Source organism: Agelaius phoeniceus, chromosome W, assembly GCF_051311805.1.
Source record: "Agelaius phoeniceus isolate bAgePho1 chromosome W, bAgePho1.hap1, whole genome shotgun sequence".
NCBI lineage: Eukaryota > Metazoa > Chordata > Aves > Passeriformes > Icteridae > Agelaius > Agelaius phoeniceus.
In genome coordinates, this window is record NC_135301.1 from 6,369,307 (window position 1) to 6,388,637 (window position 19,331).

Genomic DNA, 19,331 nt, shown 5'->3' on the forward strand with positions numbered 1-19,331 from the left:
TTATGTTGTAAACTTTATGGTTGGGGTGGGATTTTTTTTTTGCTTTACTGTACAGGAAACACTGGTTATTACAGATCTGCAAAAGATGCAGATTCAGTGGAATTTGTGTTATGGGATCATTCACTATTTGAATCCAAAGTTAAATGGAGAAAACACAAACACTTTCTTAACCTCTAGATTTAAATTATTAGGTTGTACTTTTTTTGACCTGGTTTAATGGGGGGGGGGAGTCCATCTTAATCTGTTAGGCAGCCCTGTGGTTGAAGGAGTAAAATTTAAATTCAGTAGCCATGATCATATTCCTAAACATTTTTAATGATTAGCTGTAGAGAGAGGAAGTTTTTCTGCAATTTTATTCTGTGTGGTATAGGCTTCATCTAGAACATTTTAGTTGTATTTCTTGTGACTAAAATACTGTTCCTGGAAGTAGGATGATGTTTTAGAGACCATATTGAGATTGCTTTTGAGCAAAGAAAATGAATTATTATTTGTAACTGTATTTGAGCAAAGAAAATAATTTATTTTCAACTGTATTTATTTTAAGTGTTTTGAGGATGATGGATATAATAATATAGAATGAAGCATATGGCTTCTGAAAACCCTTTTGTTTCCTCTTTTTGGTTTCAAATGTTAACCGAATTGTGTTTTTTTAATCATAAAATACTTGTACCCATTGCCTCTGGTCCTATCACTGGGTACTGCTGAAAAGAGCCTGGCTCTGTTTTTGTACCTTCCCTTCAGGTATTTATATGCTTTGAGACACCCTCCTCAAAGCTTTCTTTTTCTCTAGGTTAAGGGTTAAGCTACTTGACGTAGTCTTTTTCAGACAAACTCAAGGCCATATGCTTTTACATGCCTTTGAGAAGGAGGTGGATCAATGATTTAATTTAGTGTAGGGGGTGGTGGTAACAGTAATTCTTGACTCTTGATAGGTGGAGAGGTGGGTGGGTTTGGGATGTGTGTTTAAAATGCTGTGAAAATGCAATAAGATGCATATTTCAAATCCAAATAACTTCTGTTATTGCAAATAATGAGTAATTGGCTGTCTTTGCTCTAGCTGAAATGAAGGCTATAATTTGGTGGTTCTGTAAGGAAAGAAACAGGTCAAACATTTAATTGTCTGATAGTGATAAAATTGCCTAAGTCATGTGTATGTTCTATCTTGGAATTGTGTGGATTGTAAATAATGGTTTAATGTACATACAGCATGTAAGATAATTTAGGCTGAGGTGCAATATGATTGCTAAAGCTGATACTTGAAATATTTTAATACTTTCTCTAGAATTGAACACCACAGTTAGCAAAGCATATAGTCTAGATGCAGTCTCAGAATTCTAAGGGTGAGGTGCTGCAATTAATATAAATAAACTGAGATGTGAGGAGTAGAAGTCCCTTTTCTTTCAAAATGAATAACTCGATCTTGCAGCAGAGTGCTTGGTTTTATAGATTGATGGTGAAATAGGTGACATCTTCTTGGCATGTTTTAGAAAACATGCTTTCTACTTAGGCATTTTAATGTTGTGCTGCACAGCATATAAAGTCAGCATATGTCTGTGGGGTCAAGGGCTGTTAGTACAGCATGGTAATGAATGATCCTGTATGTCATGGTTTGATGCTGGCACAATGCCAGTGCCCCCATGAGGATACCCTCTCCCTGGTTTCTGCTGTGAGATGTGACCAGGAATAAGCAAAGCAGGCTCCCACTTAGGAAAGAAAAGAAAACAAAACTTTATTAACTACACTACAACTATATATAAAAAGGAACACACACAGGAAAAATGAAAACCTTACAAATACATTTCCTCCTCCCCCCACCAAATTTCCAGTACAATAAATTATTCCCCAAATCACCAACTCTTGGTCCAGCACCACACTTCAGACAATCAATCCTCAGTTCATCAAGAGGAGAGGAGTCCTTGTACCATGGGCTTCCCCTGGAAACACAGTTGAAGCCTCGTGTGTTTCCGTGTCACCGCCCGGAGTACATCTGCCGTCGTGACCTCTTCCTCTCATGCTCTCATGTCCAGTGCTCTCACCACTGCACATGGACCAGAGCTGCTTCTAGGGTTGTCTTTTTAAGGATGCTTTGTCCCAATCCAAAAAGGGCACAGTCTCTCCCTTGGGATACCTGTCCCCCCATATTTTTCACCCCCTGGGGCCGAGGGGTACCAACACTGAACCCTCTTGGTTCTGAGGCATTGCCTCCCCCTAGATGCAGTCTCTGTATCACAAGGAACATGGTTCTGTCCATGGCTATACAAAAAGAGTCCAGCAAAAGCCACTCCATCATCTCTTCCCACTAAGATTCTTCTCTATTCTTCCACCATCTCTCACTTGCCCAGACCTCTCTCACACTTGCCCATTTCCTTCTTCATCTTCCACTCTATCTCTCTTCTAGGAAAGGTCAATGTTCTGTAAAGTTTTCATTGTCTGAAAAAAGGGTTAAAAACTCGGACTCTGCCTTCTCAGGAACTCCCACAATGGCCGCACACCTTCTCGCTGCATCCTCCCTTCCCCCCCCCCCCCCCCCCCCCCTTCTCCTTCTCAGCCGTGCTGCCGGCACATGTTATCAAGTTTCAAGGTAGCATAGTCCCAAGCACAGGCTGTGCTCTCTCTCTCTCTTGGGGGGGCTGTCCGATGCCTCCTGGTACTTCTCCCACCCTTCCATCCTCGGGGGCCACTTCACCTCCCCTCTCGGTCCAAGCCTCAGCCTACCTCACCCAGCCGCATGGCTCCCCTCCCCCGCCCAGCAGCAGCAGCTGGAATCCGAACTCTTTCCTCACTGGAACCCAAGAGAGCCTCCCAGGGGAGAGCTCTGCTTTTAACCCCGTGTTCTCAGAGGCGGATCCATGTCCTAATGGCCAGGTTAGATGCCAATATTAAAGTCTGAACATCCATTGGCCTGACCACAGCATCCCAAAAAACACGTTTCCTGTCAAACCACCACACTGTAGAATACAAAAGTATACTTAAAATGAGATGTAAGCTTTAAAAAGAATGAGTGAATAAATTCCTGTGAAAAAAAGTTTCTTAATGCTCTATCAATAGGAAGGAAGTTTTTAAGAAAAATTATTTGCTAATTCAGATTTTTCAAATTTAAAAAATATTCTTTGCACATTCTTAAGTTTTATTATAAGCTAGTCTGGTTTGGAAAGAAATGGTAGGAGGAGAGTGAGGACCTCCTTTCAGAGACAGAAAACACATGGCAGCCAAACAACATATAAGCCCAGACATGCAGAAAAAGGTAAATATGGGGAGCTGGAGCAGTGACTGTGGGTCTAGGAGAAGTTTAAGGGTGGTTCACCCCCACTTCTTTTGGAAAGAATAAATACTAAATTAAGTGCAATAAGAATTTTGGCAATTTGACATCATATGTAACTTGTCTCTTTGGTATCTTTGAAAAAGCAAAATAAAATTTATCTCCCGCTTCCTAGTTAGTTTCTTAATCTTTTTTATGCTAAACACACAAGAACAGCTTGGATGACTTTTTTGATGAGATTGCATGGAGGGCACTTGATTTATCTGCTCCTTTCTAGCGTGTAGTATGTTTGAAGTTGTAAAGATTGTTAATCCTTCATCTCTTTGGATAGTTTGGTATAATTTTGGTGTAAATTGGATAGACCTGGCCTCATGGAAAATTCTAGGGCAACATAACAAGAATAAGTGAATTTACATGTGACACCAAGTTGAGAAGTTGTGATCATGAGAAAAATATTGCTCAAAATAAAGTAGGAAAACCTGGGAGTAAAATCAAGTTTCCGACTGAAGCAGGTCAGAAATGAGGTTTCATATCAAAAGAAATGAATAAAACCCACCTTGTTTTAACCTAGACAAGATGCTAACAATGGTTATGACAACAGAAGGAGCAGTCCAGAGTTGGCAGATAAATAAAAATTATCTCTTAGAGCTTTCAGTTCTTGGTACTGTTTCTGTGGTGACAGTTTGCAGTTGTGCTGTATTAGATATGAGCTGAAACTTGATTTTAACAGAATAAACTGTTTGGGTTCTACCTGCGCTATGGATTGAACTTTGAATGAATATACAACCAGGTCCCAAACATGAACTAAAACTCTTGTCATGATATTTTCTCCCAAACTCTGCTCAGCCATCCTCACTTGTGTGTGACTTCAGGAAGGATGTTTTCTGGTTGCAGAGGGTAATTATTTTCATCCCTGAAAAACCTAGTTGGTTGTTGTTTTGGTTTTTTTTCCTCAGCTAGAAAAACCTTTCCTTTTGTGAAGAACTAGTTAATGTTTTTTACAAGCCTCCTAGTTAATGCAGTTTATAATTCAGTCTGAATATTTGTTGCAGGGGATGACCAGGCTGTAGTTCTGCTAGCTGCTTCTTTGTTGGAAGTTGTAGATACTGTAGTGCCCTTTCACTGAATGCTACTAAGGAAACCCTAGGAGGGAAAATACCAAGGGCTTTACCATTTCCGGTTTTCTTTGTTGAGAAACAGGTATGAAGAAATTTGCAATACTGATGGTTCTTTACCAGTGAATGTAGCAGTGATGGAATAAACAGCAATTATACCATGTATTGACTTGGCTAGTATTTTCTTTTATTTCCTTAAGCTAGAAAATAAGAAAGCAGAGGACTGTTGGCATCATATTTCAAAAGTCTCATACCTTCTTGGTGATTTCTCTTGGGCAGTTCTTTGCAGCACTGACTTTCTTTTTCACAAAGCAGCTAACTGACTCTAGTTTTCTTCACAGCACAACTGATAAACTCTAACTCTCTTCACAGCCACTTAACTCACTCTTTTGTAGCACTTGTCTTCTTATTGGACACAGCTGTGGCTTATTAAGAGCAGGCTTGTTCTTAATCTTTGGTGATTATTACAGCTGCATTTTTTCAAGTGTGAGAGTACTTTTTGCATTATGTACAGCTGCAACTCTTCAGAGGTGAGATTACTTTGTGCATTATTTTCTTACATTCTGTCTCTCTACAGAGGACTTGGAAATGGAGGTGTTCCTTTCCTCCTGTAGCAAGAGGAAGTAGAATGTGTGCATGGCTGTGTAAGCACCAGGGCTCACCTCTGAGCCACTGTGGTTTCTCTGTTTCCTGACCCGAGATACTGAGTCAGTTCAGGACAGCATATGGTATGCTGAGTGATGGGAATACTTTCTCTCTTCTACTTTGGTAGTTTTTCACAGAATCAACTAGGATGAAAAAGATCTCAAAGATCATAGTCCAACCTATGACCTAACACCACCTGGTCAAATAGACCATGGCACTCAGTGCCACATCCAGTCTTCTCTAATCACCTCCAGTGATGGCAACTCCACTACCTCCCTGGGCAGCCCATTCCAATGCCCAGTCTCTCTCTCTGTGAAGAACTTCTTCCTACTGTCCAGCCTAAACTTCCCCTGGTGTACCTTAAGACTGTCTTGTTGTGTTGCTGGTCACCTGGGAGAAGAGACTGACCCTCACCTGGCTACAACCTCCTTTCAGAGAGGGTTTGCATAAGGAAAGCCTTTTCTATGACAGAGAACAAGAAATTAGGTCCTTCTATCAAAGATGACAGGAACATGTATTTAATTTTTCTTTCAGGTCTTGGAATATCAGACAGCCAAGACGTTTTCTTCAATTATTACTCAGCAAAGAAACATACTTTAAAAATGAACTTGCTGTTGCCCCTTCCTTGCATGCTCCCCATGATGGCTGCCTCTCAAAGAGAATTCCTATTTTCTATATATTATATTTCTATGTGGACCAGTTCAGCTTTTTTTTCTTTTCCCCCTCTCTCTCTCTATTTCATGGCAATAGCTGTGGTCTGGTCTGTGTTATGGTCTAGTAAGATCCTCTAGTTGTCCTGGTCCTGAGAGTGGTGCTTAGACATATAGACTAACTGCATGTTATTTTCTAACTGTTTTACTTAAAGTTATGTTACAGTCAGCGGTAAGTGCTGGTAACCAGTGCATCTTGCAGGTCCTTGCAATCATGAGGCTTATAATTAGGACAGGGATCAGGATTTTATTCTTTTGGCATGTGGAAGTTCAGCTGGTTGCTATCTAAAATGGTGGTGTTCTTGCAGAAAGGCATCAAAAGATGACAATAGTGACTTTGTAGATATTGATGTTTGAAACATAAGGCTGAGTCCTCTGAATCTTCTAGTACATTCACTCTCTTTTGATTTTTCAGAATCAGGGCAAATGAGGAATGTTGTTTTATGACATCAGCAGAGCTAAGTGGGTTTTGCTAAGCAGGTTTTTAGTAGTCTGAAGATTGCCTTGGTTGTGTGAAAGATAAAGCCCTAGGTTGAAGTTATTTAGACTTCTCCAATTTTGGTGCACTTGTCCTTAGGTTTTTTTGGGTTTTTTTTTTTTTTTTGGGAAGTTTGGATTCCTCCTTCAGAAATTTATGTATGGATAAGGGTACTTGTTGCATCTGAAGTTTGAATGTTTATGAAGAAGTTGAGGGCAAGTCTGTTGGATGTTTATTGGGTGTAGCTGGCAGATTTTGATTAAAACAAGGATAATCATCAGCAGTATATACTAAAATGTAAAGCATCTGTTAGACAGAGACAGTGGGATAATAGCAAAGATAGATATTGTGAGATTAGAAAATTTTATTTTTTAAATAATGCTAGTCATATTGCTTGACTTTCATGATTGAAACTTGCTCTACTAGTGGAAAACATGTCCTGTTCATTCCCCCTTCCACATCATGCTTTTGAGAGGGGCTCTCGATGTGTAACCAGCCATTGCCTAACTCCAGTCTTTTGATGGTGAACATTTCTTTCTCTTACAAAACAATGCTGTCTTTATTTGCAAGACCTATTTGTATATTTCTCTTGCTCTGTATAACATTTGTTTAGGAATGGTAATCCTTGAAATGAACATTGTTTTGCTGGTAGTGAAAAAGTATTGATTTCTGTAGATTGGGGGTGTTCTTAGGTCATTATAGATTGAATTGACAAAATAATAATTTTGACTAACAAGTCAGTGGGTTTTAAGAGTGTTCACTTGTTTATTCAGTATGCTCTGCTAACATAAGTGGAAGTGTATATGTTAGTTTATATCTTTGTGTTGGTACTCTGGCCACTCCCAGCAATCCTCTTTTATTGGTAAAACATGAAAGTGTACTGATAATACATTTTCTCTCTCCTGTGATGTTCTGCCAGTGATGCAGGTCTACTCCTGGCCATCAATATTCTTCCTATTTACCACAGAAAACTAAGATGAGACAGAAATCCTCCCAGGATCCATAAGCTCATGTTTGGTGTTATTGGCTTGGGACATTACAGACACTGAGTAATCAGCACCACTCCTGAGGAACATCTGACTCTTGGAAACTTTTTTCCTTTCAAGCAGTAAATAAAGGTGGTAAAATGCTTTAGACAACAGCTACAGACATGTATGTTTTACTCCACTTTTTTTTCTTATGCTTATATCATGCTACTGCATAGCAGTAAAATCTACACTCATTGTACATGTACAGTAGTCATGCTATCATGAAGCAGTATCCTGCAGCCTTTTCCCAGCCCTGTCATTGTGAAAAATCCTGAGTAACTTTGCGATTAGAGTATTGTGGTTTAGGAATGGTATTCTCCAATTTAGTGCCCCCACTAAAACTGCTGCTGCTTGTTCCCCCCTCCCTTTCCCCTCTCCCCCCTGTGGGTTACTGTAGAGGAGAATTGGAGGCAGGAAAGGTAAAGATCAAGGGTTGAGATAAGAACATTTTACTGGAAACAGAAATGAGAGAAAAAAAATGAAGACTAACAGCAGCAACATTAATAACAAAAGTGTACAAAAGAGAGAGAGTGGTTCACATGCAAAATGCTCACCCTGACCACTCCCTCTGGCTTGGAACCTGTGCTACCCAAGGGGTAAGGATAAAAAGAAATAAGACTCTCCTGTTGAGTCACTAAGTTGAGAGTAGACCCCCTTGCTACACTGTGCCCCAGACTTGACCAACAGTTTAGGCCCAAAGGTTTTAACCGCACTTAATTGATAGCTAAAGTTAAACAATTTAACTAAGGATTAATGTAGAATTTACTGTAGCAGAATAGTAACTCACCAGCCAATTTACTTACAAATCTAAAATACTTGAGAATGTATGAGAGCAACGTTCCTAGTCCATTTACTATAGCATATTCACACTCACATGCACAGACCTAAAGAATATATACAAGGTATATACCTATGAAAAATTCTCTTTGAAATCAGTGATGTACTCACATTGGATGCCTTTGCATCTTCTCAGTGGGTGAAGGGTTGAGCCTTGAGGAGTGAGGGTATCAGCCTGGGATCTGTCATTGGCATTCAGTGATCCTCCAAGTATAGCAAGTTTGAGAGTTTGCTGGCTCTGAGAGGCCCCACTCAGAGGGAGGTTGCTGGTCACAGCCTGCTGTGGTCCAGGAAAGCTCAAAGGGTCTCACTTTGGATTGCTGTTTATAGGGCTTCAAGAGAGTGGGCTTTAGTCATAGTAATTTTCCATCCTGGCCACAATTTGGGGCAGTAACTTTCTTTGAAAGTTTAATAACAAATGTTAGTCCACTTGGATGGTTATTCGGGCAGGAAAAATAAGTTTCCAAAGCTGTTAGTTAAAAAGCAGGAGCTCTTTAAACAGCACCAGTTTCTGGGAGCAGACAGTGTTTCTGATAAGCTCAAGAGGAGCTCAGCCCAGGTGCTGCTGTCAAGGCCGAGGCCTAATGTGCATTTCTCAGATCATAGTGTGGCCCGAGGGTGGAGAGGGGATGCACCACCACACTCTAACTAGTATAGTGCACTATCTTTAAAGCAATTATATTAAAGCTAGAAAAAACAATTATTAAGTAGAGATTGATATTACCCATACCAATGACTGTGGGCAAATCTGTTGCTCAGTCTCAAGGAATAACCTTGGGGGGCATCCCCACTCAAGGAAGAAATCTCCACATGTACTCCAAGAAAGGATAATATTAGAAGACCCTACCATTAAAAAGCAGGACTGGGATTTTATACTGGTGTTTGACTGTCAGTCAACAGCTGTGTCAGCTCAGCAACTTTAGATAAGTTATCAGTACTATCACTTGTTGGTTCCTTTATCTCTGGTACTTTACCAGGTCTGCCATATTTTTACCTCACTATCAGGATGTTTAACTTTGGGGCTGATAAGTCAGGCTGGCTTTAGGATTTCTTCATCACCAAGAGCTGCATGACCCCCCCTTCTCCATTCACCAGTGATAGCTTTGCAAATAGGGTATTGTTCAAGTTGCTTTACCCCCACTCCAGACAGAGCATCCTGCTATATCCCTATCTTATTAGTAATATCCCACTTAAAGCTCAAAATTATAGTTACTATGGTAATTCGAAGGCAGTTGCTAACTGCCCTCCTCTTTCCTGTTGCTTTGGTACTTTAAAGTAGGTGTGGTGAAGGTATGTCCATGCCAGGGAGGTGTAATGTTGCCCTGGTCAGTGCACTGTTGGTGGTGGAGCAGGGCCCTTCAGCTGCTTCTTGTGCTGGGGTTGGGCTGGTTGTTGTGTCTACTGCCAATTGTGCTTTAAGATGACTATTACATCTGAAATGGATTATAACATGCCCATGTTGGCTTGATGGAGACTGTCAAACTGTGGGTTTGTTTCCACAGTTGTCTGAAGCAAGTGCAAGTTCATACTGCTGCCAGGAAGAGGCTCTTACCATCACTGTTTTTTTGCTTCAGACCTGTTGCCAAATTGTGCTGCTCATGAGTTGCAGTTGGCAAGATGAAGACATTCTCTAAAGATCTTGTTATATTCAGGTTGTTTGGGCTGTTTTCACAGCAAGCTGATCTTCCTGTGCTGCTTCATCCCCCCGGGAGTTTCAAATATTTGCGTGCATGTCTTTTTCCTTAAAGTACCCTTTCATCCTGAAAAACAAACCTGGATTAAACAACAAATTGAGACCCAGTGGAATTAACATATCTTAAATCACAGTGGGCTAACTCCAGACTATCATAGGTGAAGTTATTAGCTTGTCTTTCAGAGAGGCTAGTGCTCTCTGTCATGTTCTCTATAAGGGTGCTTGGTTTTATTTTTTTCATTGCTTATTGTGCTATGCTCAAATTGTGATGAGTTGATTGATACTTTATTTGTTGAGTACCCATTCCTTGTGAATGACAGTGAGCAGCTTGCATCAAAGCTGCTGCCCTGACAAGTTGTGTGCTGAGGTAGATTTAGGGCATCCTCATTGTAGGGAATAATGTACTCTGACTCCATGATTCAGAAGGCTGAACAAATGCCTTATTTAGTTATAATATATTACACTAATACTATTATTAAAACTATACTAAAAAGATATTACACTAAAAAGATACTAAAGAAAAATCTGTGACTGAGACAGTCATGACACAGCTTTGACCCAATTGGGTAATCAATCTAAAGAACTATCAGCAGAATCCAAGTAACAAATCACTCTTGGTAAGCAATCTCCATAACACATTCTATACGTGCCAAACAACAGAAGCAGCAAGTAGAGATAAGAATTGTTTTCTCTTCTCTGAGCTTCTCACTACCTTCCCCAGGAAAAATCCTGGGAGAGAGAATTATGTCTCTCTGTTCAGAGAATGTAAATACCACATTGAGGCACGTTCATACTTCTGGGCTGCAGTAAAGGCACTTTGCTGCTTGTTTGCACATCTCCTGCCCAGGTACACCACTTGTAGGTTGACTTTAGTTCCCTAAATTTGCAGGTTTTACTTCCCAGTGTCATGGGACAGAAACCAGGCAATCAACTCTGACCTGACCAGTCACGAGACTGTTTCCTGTTATCATAGTAACTATAAGCCATACTTGTCAATTAACCTTGTGTCAGATGCTGTAAAAACAAAGGGGGAATAATAAATTTCTTGTTTCAAAGTAATTGTAATGATAGAGAATGAATTAGAATGAAAGCTGACTACCACAAATGGGATAGCACTGGTGGGTGTGTGTGGTTTTTGTTTTCTTTTGTTGCCATACAACCAATGTATGTTTAAAGCAGGGAAATAGGTAGTTTTGTAAATATTTTCTTAAAGTGGGAGGGAGAACATAAAAATATTGGCTACAAAGGCTGTATTTAAAGGTAAGGATCATAATTTTTCTATAAGAGAGAATGAGAGAGTGGGAAGTAGAGTGGGCATTGTCTATGACTTCATGTATGTGTGCAGGAAAGCAGTTTAATGATAGGGAAGAAAGAAATGGCCTGTGTTGTGAATGTGACTTCTGTTTGCATTCTGAGTGGGTATGAATAGTTAAATTCTAGGCATCAAAACAAGACAGCAGATATTAAAGAAATCTAAGGAGTGATCCAGCTGGAGCTGGAATTTCAGCAGAGTAGCAGATAGAAAAGTCTTAATGTTAAATAACTGGGAAAAGCTGTGAGATCCAGATGTTGTCTGGAAGTAGAGATCTAGACAGATCCAAGTCAGCTAACAAAAATGCTTTTTATCCACTTCATTTACCCCTTTACTGTAAAGATTGCAATAAATCCAAAAATAATGTATTGAAGCTGCTTTCTCAGGAGTCTCTGTATAGAGTTTGTGGTAAAGGCAGGAAGAGTTCAATCTACTACATTTGTATATTGCTGGGGTATGGAATCAGTATCCTGCCTTAACTCTTTTTTTCCTTTCAGATTTTCTATTTTGTACATACATTGTTTTGTATATACTGTATATGATGACTTCGGCGGTCAGTGAACGTACCCGAGGTACTAGGGACAAAATGCAAATTTCAGCCTCTCAGCCAACACAACCACAGAAACAAGTAGTACAGGTACGTGCTGCTATATAATCTTGTTTGAGTTGAAAGTGAGCATGCAATGATTTGTTTCTTCCCCAAGTCAGTAAAAACTGGGAAAATATGGGGGGGGGGGGGGGGGGGGGGGGGGCTATGGTCTTATTTGGAAAAGTCTGTTTGTTTGATATCTTGCTTTAAGTGCTTAGTTATCCAGCACAACATTAAGTTGTCCCTGTATTCTTGTCTCTGAAGGAGCTTTGTGTTCTTCAGCAACATTTCCCATGAGTGAGGAATTCTATGCCTATCCCTGTCAGGATTTCTGTCCTGTTACCTTAGTGTCTTCAAAGCTCAGCTCTTTCATATGCCAGCCTCATGATGCTAGAAAATTTCTGGTCAGTAGAGGAATTTGGGTGAGTGGGAAAAGCTTTGTTAGATCCATGTTGTGTTCTACAGCATGGTTCAGCATATTTAGAGGTCACAAAATCCTAAACTTCTTGTGCAGTGCCTTCACAAAGTGAAATGAAGATGGTTGTCCACTAGCAGACTAAAGTTATTTTGAGTATCTGCAAGATGGAAATTAAGCTCTTACCCCATTGTCTTGGTTCTCAGCAGCAGAATATTCAGGTTGTGTGCTTGCCTGGGTTAAAGTGCAAAATGTCTCTGTTCCTGGCAACTCATTGTTCTTTTGCCAGGTACTTTTCAAAATTTGATTAAATTCAAGAATTGCCTCAGTTCTCAGTCTAGAGGTGCTCCCCTGGGAAATTGTCTTATTTTCTAGACTGATCTTTAACATGGAGAGGCTCTTCTGCTCTGTACAATATTAATTATGTGATCTCAAGCCCTTATCTCCTTGTGTTACAGTGCTTTGCATACTGGTGATTCATGCTAATGTGTGGGTTTAGAAAGTGACTTTCAACAAATGAAGTTGAATTTGGTTTTGCTTTATAACAAGTAAGTATGCAGGAGTATAATGAGCAGGTTGACAGAAGTGATGGCTTCCCCTTTTTTCATGTTTGCCAGACAGTGGAGTACTCTGCCCAGTTTTGGGTTCCCTAATGCAAGGCAGACATTGGCAAATGGGAGCAAGCCCAGTAAGGAGCTGTGAAGATGGTTGAGAGGCTGGAGCACAGGATGAATGAGTAGTGACTGAGGGAACTGGATTTGTTCATCCCTAAGAAGGCAAGGCCAGGTTGTCTTCTATTCAGATACCTCATGAAAGGGTATAAAAAAGGTGAAGCCAGCCTCAGAGACAATGGCACGAGTTGGAACACTGGAAATTCCAGCTGTTAAATAGGAAAAAAATTGTTTACCACAGACACTGTCATGGATTAGAGAGGTTGTGGGATCTCCATCTGGCCTCAAGCAGTTGCTCTAATGGGACATGCTCTCAGTGGGAGACTGCACTGACTATCACTAGGGTATATTTGCAACTGATGTGATTCATTGATTTTAAGCATAAAGTCTTAGACCTTTTTCTGCATTTTTTTCCCACTTATTCTACCTCTTGCCTAATAGATATTGGTTTGGTCATTTCAGTGGAAAAGATGATTATTTAATATACAGTAGACATGTTTTAGTGCACTGTATATTTTTATTGTTTAGATCAGATGAACCTCCCTCCTTATGCTTTGCAGATCAACAGAAACGTGGGATGATACTATTCAATTACCACTGATTCATTTTTTGAATGTAGAATTATGTTACTTTCTCAAATGGAGATTTCATTGTCATAGTCACATTGAACATCATTTAAGTTATTTAAGAAATTACATCACAGTTCTTTTTCATTGTTTCGGGATAATAAATATACTATTTTATATTAAGATCCGGGCCTATTACTGTCACATTGTGTTTTGCGTACTTCTGTTTTCTGGTAGTTCAAAGTTGTTAAAAAATTCCTTCACTCTGTTATGCTGCAAAGATAATGTATCTTGTAAGGTTGAGTGAAGTTCTAGCTGTCTTAAGATGATACCATTTTCTTAGTTGCAATTAAAACTTAATTATACTGTTTTATAGGATACTACAATGGCATTTCTAACAATGGTGCCTTAAAAATGAAGAAGAAACATTCACCGGGGAAAAAAAAGCAAGACCTTTTGTGACATTAATTTGGTGTTTGTATAGTAAACACATCTTGTGGGGTTTTGTTGAGTTTTTTTTTTTCTTCTGAATCTTCAATTCTATCTGTGTGCAATCCACTGGCATAAATGTTAGTGATATTGCACCTGCTTGTGTTTCTAAGCTTTCTTCTTAAACAGGAAAGCTAAAGAAAGATATTGTTGCTCATTTGATAGTATTATAAAGTTTGTATATTTTTGTCTTCTAACACGGACTTGAAAAAGGTTGGTTTACAGAAGAAATGAATCTCAATGGTTTCCTGTTTCTGGTCAAATATCCCATCATGTCTTTATAGAAATTACATTGAATGTTTATATTCTGGATACCTTTAAAGAAAATCTCTTCACTAGCTAAAAAGTTGCTGTGGGCATGAGGAGGCTGAAGTCGGAGCAAGAAGATCGATCATCAGGACTTAATTTCTGAAACCAGCAGACCTTTTATTTTTGCTCTCTGCTGAGCTCTCAATAGATACAAAGAGTAAGCTCCTTTACACACAGCACCGCACTGATGCAGGAAGCTTTTGTGGAGGGCGGCACCAGGGCTGGCACAGGGAATTCCAGAGCAGGCTCTCATCTTTTGTTACTGATTGGCATATGAAGCTGTCAGCCTGTCAGCGTGACACTTTGAAAATGTGAAGTAGTGCAGAGTATTTAACTCTGTTACTGTCTTAGTTTGAGGCAATTATATGGGGTGAAGACTCCACAATGAGTTACCTTCTCATAGTTTTAATCACTCCTCTTTCACCAATAAGGAGAAATGAATGTGAGAAGATAGAAGTGAAAAAAATAAGTTTATTAAAAAGAAAAAAACAGCAATAACCACTAGATACAAAGGTGCTGAGTCACCTTGTCCCCCTGGGAACAAAGAAAACAAGATGGTGGAGAAGCCCCCTCCTCCCAAGATGATGGCAGCCGTAGCAGCCCATGTGGCCTAGAGGACAAAGACAAGATGGCGGAGAAGCCCCCTTCTCTGGACCACTGGCAGAGAGAGAAAACAAAGGAAAATCAACACAGCAACTGAGTCTGCTGTTCCACAACTCCTTTCTCCCTCAAACAACAACTGACAGGGGACAGGGACAAAGCAAAACCTGGGAAAAAACCCTGTTTTTGTCCAAAAGGCTTCAATGTTGCTGAAACACTGGAAGAAACTTCCCTCCTTGGCATGGCTAGAACTGGAGCAACAGCTGGAAAACTTGTGGAGAATGGGTCTGACTCCTCCTTGGCAAATGGGAGGTGGCTGGAACTGGAGTAGCAGCTGAAAAACTCATGAAGAAAGGATCCCAACCCCTCCTCATGAAACAGCAAGCAGCAGTAGCAAAGGTGTTTCAAAATCTGCTCTGAAGTAGCTTTGGATTGAGAAATGCAGCTTTGTGGGTTGTGACTGGGAGACCTGCCCAAGGCAACCCCTTTGGGAGCCCAGAGAGAACAAGAGGGCTCATTGGTGTGCATTCTCTGTTTTTAAAAGGACTCAGCCCCCCTTCTTTCCCTGAACTGAGGTAAAACACACAGGTTCCACTTCCTGGGTTGTCAGGTCTTAAAGAGACTAATAATCTTGGGCAGGTTGGCATGGAGAAGATAGGAAATACATGAGGTTTTTTGGGTCATCTAGGTCACCTAGGACAGTTACAAATGCTGATTGTCTTGGAACATTGACTCTGAGCAAAGCAAATATTACTTCCCTCAAGGAATTGGGACAGCTGCAGTAACTTCTCAGCCAATAAGCAGCTGGTGTTTTATGGTGGAATAATCTTTTAGACTCAGGATTTACGCTTGGTGATCTTCTCTAAAGCTTGCATTTGTGGTAAACTCCAAAAGTGAAGCAGTTTGAGACTGATTAAGTCTGAACTCATGAGGTACAGAATTTCATGTGAGTATCCTGTGAAGTGAGACTGCCTAGGATGAATCCTTTCTGTCAAGAATTTTGGGGGATGATGTGGTCCCCTTCTCAATGAAATCTTCTGCAGTACATCAACTTGCATTTTGGGTCCGGGCTCACTTCAGTATCAGCCTTCTCTAGTATGAGATAGTAGCCTCTTCTGTTTGGGCAGAAATCAAATGAGGTCCAAGTTCATGTAGCATACAGTTATCTTCGGTATTTTCATGGGAATACAGTTAAGTAGGCTGCAGATGCTGCACTATGAAGAGCAGCCTGTATGATGTGCCGTTAATGTTTTTGAGTAGTTTTCTCTTTAGGGTAGCCATAGCCTATTTGGGTTTATGGCTCTTTACTGCATCCATCCATTTTAGTCTTTCAGTTTTTGGAGAAGTTGCCGGCATGGATTTGTTGTCCAGAAATGTTATAAAAGCACCAAATATTTTGTCAAGAGCAAGATTTTTTAGCAATTTTCAGAGACTACTATTCAGTTATAAAAAAGGAAGTTCAGCTGTTCATGAACAGAATCTTGAGGCATGACTCAGTCTCGTGCTCATAAAACTACAGTCAGGTGGTTATTGGGAGAGGTGTGGAAGGTGATGTGAACAGGGATCATCAGAGATTTGGTAAATTTAGAAATACCATTGTCAGTTTGTTATGATAAAACTATCTCTGGAGTGGTAGATACTAAATAAAAGAAATATCAAAGTGTAAGCTTCTGTGGTAAATTCTATTATATGGTTGTCTTGTCTATGTGGTGAGCTTTAACTGTGGTTCAAACACATTAGAATATGTTGAAATTGCTTCTGTTTTAACTAAGTTTTTAACTATAAAATGGGCAGAGATGTTAATCCCTTCCCTGTAGCACAGCTATGCTTGTTGTGTATATTCTTTTTGAGAATCTTGAGAGAAAAAAAATAAAGCGACACTAGTGACCAGTGACAGGCCTGACGTTGTGTCAGGGGAGGGATAGGCTGGATATCAGGAAAAGATTCTTCCCCCAGAGGGTGGTTGAGCACTGAACTGATTTCCCAGGAAATGGTCATGGCCCAAGGCTGCCAGAGCTCCAGGAGGGTTTGGACAATGCTCTCAGGCACAGGGTGGGATTGTTGGGGTGTCCTGTGCAGGGCCAGGAGTTGGACTTTGATGATCCTTGTGGGTCCCTTCCAACTCTGTGTATTCTGTGATTGTGATAACAAGGAGATACTTTTAAAAAAATTAGTTAAATTTTGTGTACTTTATTTGATGTTTGTTTTTCAGGCAACAGCAGAACAGATTCGCCTTGCTCAGATGATCTATGATAAGAATGACACAGATTTTGAAGATAAAGTGAAACAAGTATGTTTCTTATGATATGGAGTTTTTATGCCCTGTGACAATGCTGACTTGTGTTTTGGAGGTAGAGCATGTTTCTGATTAGATGAAGCCTTTTTCACAAGGATAGAAATTTAACTAGAAAAAATGCTCTTATTGCCCTGTAAAGTCTGTTTTCAAGAAATTGTGTGGTAATATAACTATGACTGTATGGTAATACTGGTGTATTTTCCTTTGGCCTTTAAGCCAAAACTCATCTGTGCTGATCTCTTCCAGACTATATCTCTTTAGTATGGTCACAATTGAATAATTGTCAGAATAAAGAATGCATTCAGGTTGTTCATGTGTACACACACATGGGAAAAATGTCACCTGTGTAAACTGAGTTTGCCAATATAGTGGTTATTTTTCAGGAAAAGTAAAAACCATAGAATCATAGCTTAAAGGTAAATTGAGGTATTATTTTAAAAAATAATTTGACCTCACAGAGCTGTGTATGCAGCTTTATTGACTTTTCCTTTGTAAAACCTCCTCTGAAGCATTAAGTGCTTTTTGTTGTTATAAACTTGTTTTGGTGATGTGCCAGAAGTGAAGTTTTGTACTTCCTGAAGCCATAATACCCTCATCAATAATGCCTGTAGCTGTGCTGGTGGGAAGGACAAGAATGAAGTTCTGCATAGGAAATCTCCAAGCATAATGTTAAAGGGGAAAAAAAAAGTGTGAGAGTGCTTTCGTGATTATAATTTAATTTGTGTTTACCTTTATTTAGGATTTTAGTTTGCTCTGACACAGTAGCTTATGCGTGTTTTTTTGAATCTGTGGTGATACTCTTATTTTTACAAAGTTAATTTGAATATTTTAACATGTCTGACTCTTACTGCCAGCTTATGGAAGTGACGGGGAAAAACCAGGATGAGTGCATAGTGGCACTACATGATTGTAATGGGGACATGAACAGAGCAATTAACATATTACTGGAAGGAAGTTCAGACACGGTAAGGTTTTACTTTCCTATTAAGCTGTTTTTTTGTTTCCACTTCTTAGAAGTGATTGGGAAAGTCACATTTTGGAAGTTTTCAATTTCCATGCCTCCAAATTCTTTTGGAGGAAATGGAGACCAGGACAGCTTTTCTGCTGCATGCATACCTTAGACTAGGCTGAACCTTGATAATGTTGTAGGTGTTTAGCTGATTTCTTGCAGAATCTTTTGGTTTTCATTTACATACAATAATTTTAACTCTGCAGCAGAAATCATTGCTCTGTCAGACACAGGCCTGTTTTTTTACTCCAATGTTTGTAGTGATGCCTAGAGAGGCTGCCTGGAACAGAGGCTAGACAATGTTAAAGGAATAAAGTAAGTATTTATTAAAAGTCCTTAAAAGGATACACCGTGGGCAGTACAAGAGCCTGGCTGTGGCTCTACGCAAGATGGACAACCAGTCATGAGTTTTTACATTTTTATAAGTTTTGGTCCATTTACACATTGGGGTTAATTATCTAATTGCAGCTTCAGGTTATGAAGTCACATTCTCCCAGATTGCTCTCCTCAGTTTGCTGTTGTTTATACTTTTTTGGGCCTGAAGCTGCAACAGTGTCCTTGGTTCTCAGGCTGGAAAAGGATTGTTTTGTCTAACTAAATTGTGAGGAGAAGTTACTAACACTTTATATGAAGTTCAGAGTGACACACTAAGGCAGTAGAGAATCTAAAAAATATGAAGGCTAAAACTTAAAGCATCAGTAGCACCTCTCAACCATGAGACCTGAGTCTGTTTGCCTCAAAGGATAATCTTTATAAACCTAAAGTGCAGGTAGATATTTTAAGTTGTGCAACTTATGTAGGTTTGCATTGTCAGTATTGAATTTGGAGGAGGTTTCCACATCTGAAAGTTGCATTGACAGCACTATGAATGGCAAAAGAGGATACAAGTATCCTTTCACTGTTGTTCATTTGCATAACTTCATTGAAAACCAGATAGAGGAGACTAAACAATGTGTATATAACAACAAATAATATTGTTTAGAATGTTACACAGCAATTTTCTATCCTGAGAGATACCAGGAAAATGTCTTGCTGCAGCTCAAGCTTTTGCTGGAGGGACTTCTTACAGTTTGTCCAAGACAGTAAGCTAGATTCCATCTCATCTAAATTGGGAAAGAAACCTGGATTTCCTTTCTTAATGCTGAACATTCCATATTTCCTGTGATTTGTCAGGATGTGTGGTCTGTCTTATTGTTAATGAGGAAACCCACCCCCACACACCCTAAATCTAGAACACATACTGTTCTGACTGAGAGGACTTTCTTTCCTATCCCCTTTTCATTTATAAGTGTTGAGGTCATCTAAAACAC

At 39.7% G+C, this 19,331-nt stretch overlaps 1 protein-coding gene across 1 annotated transcript in view; it reads left to right on the forward strand.

The window, feature by feature from the left end:
* The first annotated feature begins 11,579 nt into the window (after nucleotides 1-11,579).
* LOC129133639 (ubiquitin-associated protein 2-like) overlaps nucleotides 11,580-19,331 on the forward strand; it is a 178,071-nt gene continuing 170,319 nt past the window's right edge. Inside the window, exons 1-3 of the mRNA XM_077193162.1 lie at nucleotides 11,580-11,714; nucleotides 16,929-17,006; nucleotides 17,867-17,977. Coding sequence (XP_077049277.1) covers nucleotides 11,616-11,714; nucleotides 16,929-17,006; nucleotides 17,867-17,977 — 288 coding nt within the window. The 5' untranslated portion in view covers nucleotides 11,580-11,615. The remainder of the gene's footprint in view (nucleotides 11,715-16,928; nucleotides 17,007-17,866; nucleotides 17,978-19,331) is intronic.